This window comes from Nycticebus coucang, chromosome 14 (assembly GCF_027406575.1).
Source record: "Nycticebus coucang isolate mNycCou1 chromosome 14, mNycCou1.pri, whole genome shotgun sequence".
In the NCBI taxonomy this organism is placed as follows: Eukaryota; Metazoa; Chordata; class Mammalia; order Primates; family Lorisidae; genus Nycticebus; species Nycticebus coucang.
This window is the reverse complement of record NC_069793.1, coordinates 68,471,457-68,478,191: the sequence shown is the minus strand read 5'-3', so window position 1 is coordinate 68,478,191 and position 6,735 is coordinate 68,471,457. Positions and strand designations below refer to the sequence as shown.

The following is a 6,735-nucleotide window of genomic DNA, read 5'->3' as shown; positions in this document are numbered from 1 at the left end:
CCAGACCCGTGGCAGCTATCATTGGTGAGTCTCCTCTCTAATCAATCAGAATCTGATTTATCATTGGTTTTGTAGGATTTTTAAGCCAACCTGTCCTTCACTAGTTTTGCTGAATAAACTAAGAGTGTCCAATTTCTTATAAAATAATGGATATCAGTACAAAATACTGCAAAACATCAGAATGTGGAGCTAGCCAAAACAGTGGCTCATGTTTGCAAACCGAGCAGAATGGAGGCTCACTTGAGCCTAGGAGTTCAAGGATACATTGAGTTACGAACTCACTACTGTACTCCAGCCTGGAAAACACAAGACCCTGTGTATAAAAGAAAAAAGATTTATACTGCTTAGATACATTAACCTCTGGCCTTAAATTCAGTGGTTCAATGTGAACCACTGAATATAAAGTCTATTTACACTTTATAGACATGTCGAGGATTAAATGACTATGTACCTAAAGAACATAGTATAGTACGTACATAAAATGTGGTCATTGTGTTTACTTTTTCATGTGCAACATGGACTTCCTTATGTATAAAGAGAAAAAATATCTCAAGTATCCTTCTAAGTCTACAATCCTTGAACTACAGAACAATTAATGAAGGTATACCCCCTACTAGCTTTCAACCTTCACTATCACACATGATTATTTCTCGAGTTAACTCTGCTCAAGTCCTTGCATTCTGGCCCTTCCTCACAAATATCACAAATATGGTTAAAAACAAGAGGATAATCAGTGCTCCACAAGCCAACACAATACCCACAGTCTGAATCCTGGATATATAGTCTACTCAGCCACCTTGTCTTTGTACAAGACTTTATTAAAGGTCTTTACAGAGCAACATCCTGACTCCAGATACATCTGCCAAGGAGAACCTGAAACCAAATAAAACATGTAAGTTAAGAGAAACTTCATTTTAGTTAGCAAGTCTCTTCATTTACCAAATGGGTACACATTCCCACTCGGGGTTTACATCAAGATTAAAGAATATACACAGCACTTAGGGCACAATCAAAAAACAAAACAAAGATGTGTTGGGCGTAAGATGGTTAGTGTTAATGTTTCACAGATGCTAAAGGGAAGAGAGCTAATTACTTCCAAGGGTGCCTTGAAAATCTTGAGTGAATAAAGAATGAACAACTGGCTCAGCACCCGTAGCACAGTGGTTACAGTGCCAGCCACATACACCAAGGGTGGTGGGTTCAAACCCAGCCCGGGCCAGCTAAACAACAACTACAACAGAAAATTGCCGGGCACTCTGGTGTGTGCCTGTAGTCCCAGCTCAAGCCCCAGAGTTTGAGGTTGCTGTGAGCTGTAACACCAGGGCATTCTACCAAGGGGGACATAGTAAGACTGTCTAAAAAAAAAAAAAAAAGCAAACAACAAAGGAAAATCCCTATTTGATATATAGTAGGAAAAGAAAGAACATCTCTTAGGAGAACAAAAGGAAAACAACACAGAACTGTGGTTAAATGGGGCATAGGCTCCAGCCTGTATTCTCCAAAAAAAAAAAGGCAACCCAATTTTTATTCAAATGCTCACTAGAGTGGAAACAAGTATTCACAGAAAGGAAAATAATAGAAAGGACCCCTATTGTGCCCCAGGAGGCCCCTGCAGACTTACCTGTTATGCTGTGGGGACTGGCTGGGGCATGGCAGGCGGCTCTGGCTTCCCACCCTTCTGTTCCGAGATAGGCGTAGTAGGCAGTATCTCATCTTTGGGTTCTACAATGCTCACGTGATCAGGCAAAGGTTTCTTAGGGCCAATCTTACCAGTAGGGTCCCAAGGTAGCATGATCTTCACCTTAATGCCCAACACACCTAGAGGACAGCACAGTTTAGATATAGCTGGGTTTTCACTGGCCTCTATACACAAAAGGACAAAAGAGTTTACTCAAGTATCCTTGGGTCTGGTCCCTTCTCAGACAAATGCCTCTAAATCAATCAATGAACAGGACACTTTTGCAAAAGGAACCCATGCACAGCACCACAGAACGTGGCACTGACAAGGACCAAGAGCAGAATGTGACCTTTCTGACTCGTCATCATGTCATCACTGAAGGGTATACAGATAACCAAGACAAGAACAAACCAACTCTTGGAGTTGACTGATACCATTCTCACAGATACCATTCTCAGCAATACCATTCTCACAGATCAATCAGCTAGTACAGACATGCCTGGCTACTTCTAAGATATATGCCCTCATATACCAAGGAATCTATGGAAAACCATATCTATCTAATAAGGTACCCTCTGTTCTAATCAATCCCACTTAGCTGCTCACCCTGTCGGAGCAACACATGGCGCACAGCGGTGTCAACATAGTAGTTAACAGGGTCCCCACTGTGGATCATCAAGCCATCCACAAACTTCATGGACTTAGCCCTCTGTCCTCGGAGTTTCCCAGACACCACAACCTCGCATCCCTTGGCTCCACTCTCCATGATGAACCGCAGCACACCATAGCAGGCTCTTCAGAGAAACAAGAGACAACCACTTGAGTTATTACCAAAGAATAACCAAATTTACCCACCCACCTCACAAAGATTTAAAAAAAAAAATAAGACTTAGTCCATGCTGACTTAGTCCCCTCCACTCTCACTCTGAGGTCTGGAGGCCTGTCCCCCAGGAGTCTGGATTCTTGGGTGATTTCTTGAGGGGCATGGACAGGGCCTGGACTGCAGCTGGTCAGTGCCGATACATGATACCTGATCCTTTAATGACCAGTCTGGTCTAAGAAATTGCATTTCTCTTCCATGCCTATCATACCTAATCTTAGGTTAAGATTCTTCAAGGAATATTATGTTAAGCTCCTCCTAACCAAGTACTTTCCAACCCTGCTGAATTTAGAGTATTAGAATCACCACAGAAGGCTAATATAAAAAAACAAACCCTGATGCCAAAGCCATACTCTAGGCCAATTATATAGGCAATCCAGTGTATCAAAGCACAGGCATATGCATTTTAAAAATACTCCATGTTTTGATCCAAAAAAGGACACAACTATAGCTTCTCTGTCTTTTGGCTAGGATCAAGAATAAAAAGGTATGACGATCAAGCCTCAGGACACTTACCTCCGTACTGCAAGGCCTCCAAGGAGTTTGTAACGCAGAGATTCTGCCTGGGCAATGGCACACAGACCTCTTGTGGCTACCTTTTCAGCATAAAGCTGTAAAGGAAGCAAGACACATCCTGTTACCTTCACCACTGTTTTCAACTAAAAGCCACCACGTCATAAAAGCATCTTTTTCTACACCATCACATATAGTAACTGTATATAGTATAGTCATTACCAAAGTTTTGAGATATCAACAATCAAGAAATGTAAAGGTTGTGCAGACATAAACAAATGAAGCCCTCCCAGCAACACTAATAAGCTGAGCAAGTTGAAACTTGCCTGGGGGAATCAGAAAAGATGCTATTAGAAGTGAAATAATGGATCTTAACAGTCTGTTCTCAAAAATTTTGTATTGACCTGCGTGTATTATTTCAGTATCCCTCAAGTACTAAACCACTAATACCAGCCACACACACAGTACACAATGACATAGGGTGAACCATTTCTCATTACACTCCCACCCCTGCCTCCTTCTACAGCCACACCGAGGAGACCAATGAGGTAGCCAGTCCATCACACACATCACTTCTATACCCAAATTGAATGTAAAATCCTTTAACCATCAGACACTTGCAGAATAGTCCTGTAAAGTTAAGCCATTTGCTCATTAAAAGAACTGCAACAGGCTCAGCACCTGTGGCTCAAGCGGCTAAGGTGCCAGCCACATACACCTGAGCTGGTGGGTTCAAATCCAGCCTGAGCCCGCCAAACAATGACAGCTGCAACCAAAAAGTAGCTGGGCATTTGTGGCAGGTGCCTGTAGTCCCAGCTACTTGGAAGGTGGAGGCAAGAGAATCGCTTGAGCCCAGGAGTTGGAGGTTGCTGTGAGCTGTGATGCCACAGCACTCTACCCAGGGTGACAGCTTGAGGCTCTGTCTCAAAAAAAAAAAAAGAGAGAAATGCAACAAAATACCAGTCCATTTGTGGTATTTATTGATCATGGAATAAATAAAGTCTCCAAGGTGATGTTGAGTTTTAAAAGTACCAGTCTAAAGAGCCACTATTGCAGACATAAGCCAGAACCACTCACCTCTACACTGCCCTCTGGGAAGCCAAACCTTTTCTGAACTACAGCTGTCAGTTCCCGAATGCGTCGACCCTTCTCACCAAGAACATTCTGCGTTCTGGGGGGAAAAAGTGACAATTCACGACTCTCATAAAATATTAGATATAACTTTACATCTTGCACATACACATAGTAGCAAAATCTCATTCATCTGCCCCATATCAAGTATAAATTTTAGATGACAACCAAAGTTGAATTTTTTAAAATGCAGACTTCAATAAATTATATTCACTATGGCTAGATTCACTGCTTGTCCATTTAAGTTTATACAGAATAAACCACCTTAGTATATACAATTATAGCTGATGGCCCAGTCAAGTGAGTTTTTACCTGGTGGCTAAGATAATGATTTCTGTCCTGGTTGGTGTAACTCGGACCTCAACTCCAGAGTAGCCATCTTCAGCCAGTTCACGAGTTAGAAACTCATTCAGTTCAGCTTTGAAGATGCCATCAGCAACAAACTAACCAAAAAAGCAAAGTTGAAAATTAGGACATGGGTATAACGCTCACTTTCCAGTCCATCAGTCAAAACATCCCTCATCAAAACTCAATAATGCCAACAAAGGAAACATCATCAATGGTTTCAATAACCTTTTCCAACAAGAACAGAGCAACCCTTCTCAGACAAATGCCTCTAGGTCATCTTTAGGAAGTCACTTCAACCAGGGCCTTTTAAACTGTGGCACAGAACATGGCACAGAGTAGGCAACCTGGACAAAGGTAACACCCTCCAAGTCAGACTCGTCATCATTTCTTCATTGAAGGGTTTGCTAAAAAGAGGGATCATTTATATTCATTTACACATGCAAAACAAAAAGCTGCTCTAAAAATGGGCCATTAACACTTTATTCAGCACAGCAGGGACACTGTGCTTACAACTTAACAGTGGACTAAAAACAAGCTGTCTCAGACCAGCCAAGTACCTAACATACCTATAAGCTTACCTCTACCTTAGCTGGCAAAGCCTCACGAGAGCGCTGTACATTTAATCTTAACATTGATTTATATATATATACACAAAATGACAAATCATCTATTTCTAAAGGTAATGATTCTTACACAGTTCTCTCCACGAAACGACGAAAAAGTTAACCCCGAAGAAGCTTTCACCCCAGGTCCCAGACGTAGCAAGCAATAACCGGTAGCCTTTCAACTGAGGTCTTGGGGTCAGAAAGATGCGCCCAGACTCGACAGGTGAGGCATGAACACATGGCTACTACCCCTTCGACATATTACACGTTTACCTTTTTCTTTTGGGGGGGGCCAATAAATGCTCACGAATACCTTCTCCGGGACAGAAGAGGCGTCCCACACTATGTTTGCACTCTACTGGGAGTCCGCGGAAACCTACCGCTCCCTGGCCACACAGCGCTCATCAGGCTCGGGCCTCACGCTCAATCTATCGACATCCGCAACCCTCAGGAATGCCAAGTTGCTTAAGACGCTTCCCGGGGAAGGGCATGGAGCTGCGCGTCTCACGGCAGCACCTCGGGAAGCCCTTAACCCGCACAGTACCGCAGTGCCCTGAGCCCAGCCACAGAAGCGCACCTTCCTCTTCTTGGAGATCTGGACCGCCATCTTGCCGCCGCGCGCTGCCCAAAGGAAAGGAAGTGGCCGGTGGGCGGAAGTAGGTATAAAGGGCGCGGAGCGACGGTAGCGAGTTACGCGGCACCGACTCCTGTGTGTTTATGGGAAATGTAGTTTTTTCTTCTCCTTAAGGGAGAAGAAAGTAACGGAGAACCCCGCAGGCAGAAACAGGAAAGGAGGTCCACCAAGCCCACTTCGGAACTGCAGGGGAGTTTAGAGTCCAATTCTCATAGTTGAAAAACAAGCAATGTGGCGGCGCCGGTGCTCAGTGGGTAGGACGCCAGCCATATACACCGAGGGCTGCGGGTTCGAATCCGACCCAAGCCAGTTAAAGCAACAGGGACAACTGCAACAGAAAAAAGAGCCAGGCGTTGTGGCGGGCGCCTGTAATCCTAGCTACTCGGAGGCTGAGGCAAGAGAATCGTTTAAGCCCAAGAGTTTGAGGTTGCTGTGAACTGTGACACCACAGCACTCTACCCAGGACGATAGCTTGATTGAGACTCTGTCTCAAAAAAACAAAACAAAACAAAAAAACAGGCAATGTGAGGCGCAGAGTTGGAAATTACGGGTATGAGCTTACACAGTAACAGAAATTAACCAGCATGGAATCCGGGTCCCCACACTTTTCAGGTTTGCACTGTAATGAAATTGCTGAAAACCCTCAATGAAATCCATTTAGACTCCTGCCCCCTTCTTCCTCAATCTGTGTCCATTTCCTATTTTCCAAATGATAATAGTAATATTTAATGTTTATTTAATGTCCTAGGGACTGTTCTGCACCTTTTATATTAACTTATTTACTCCTACCAGTTTCATAAAGTCGGTTACAATTTGTAGCAGAAGTTAACGTAGTGGCTCGTGTGCTCCTAATTGCTTTTCAATTTAAAACATTTCTTTTCTGGGCGGCACCTGTGGCTCAGTGGGTAGGGCGCCAGCCCCAAATACCGAAGGTGGTGGGTTTGAA

At 43.7% G+C, this 6,735-nt stretch overlaps 1 protein-coding gene and 2 non-coding genes across 3 annotated transcripts; all 3 read right to left on the bottom strand.

Moving 5' to 3' along the window:
* Window positions 1–797: 797 nt before the first annotated feature.
* RPS3 (ribosomal protein S3) lies at window positions 798–5,812 on the bottom strand. The gene is made up of 7 exons (XM_053560274.1): window positions 5,733–5,812; window positions 4,515–4,645; window positions 4,149–4,242; window positions 3,075–3,169; window positions 2,285–2,472; window positions 1,622–1,818; window positions 798–873 (listed from the first exon to the last, which is right to left on the bottom strand). The coding sequence occupies exons 1-6, from the start codon at window positions 5,760–5,762 to the stop codon at window positions 1,625–1,627; spliced, it is 732 nt and encodes a 243-aa protein (XP_053416249.1). The 5' UTR covers window positions 5,763–5,812; the 3' UTR covers window positions 798–873; window positions 1,622–1,624.
* LOC128566179 (small nucleolar RNA SNORD15) lies at window positions 1,914–2,059 on the bottom strand. Its single transcript, XR_008374469.1, has one exon. It is a non-coding gene; the product is annotated as a small nucleolar RNA SNORD15 (small nucleolar RNA).
* LOC128566180 (small nucleolar RNA SNORD15) lies at window positions 4,800–4,948 on the bottom strand. Its single transcript, XR_008374470.1, has one exon. It is a non-coding gene; the product is annotated as a small nucleolar RNA SNORD15 (small nucleolar RNA).
* Window positions 5,813–6,735: the final 923 nt, after the last annotated feature.

What these genes read in the sequence shown, in the direction of transcription:
- RPS3 (XM_053560274.1), bottom strand. Translation starts at nt 5,762, where the DNA reads ATGGCGGTCCAGATCTCCAAGAAGAGGAAG. An exon ending in ATCATTATCTTAGCCACCAG is followed by an intron (nt 4,243 to 4,514) that starts GTAAAAACTCAC and finishes TTTTCCCCCCAG; the next exon opens with AACGCAGAATGTTCTTGGTG. An exon ending in TCCCAGAGGGCAGTGTAGAG is followed by an intron (nt 3,170 to 4,148) that starts GTGAGTGGTTCT and finishes CTTCCTTTACAG; the next exon opens with CTTTATGCTGAAAAGGTAGC.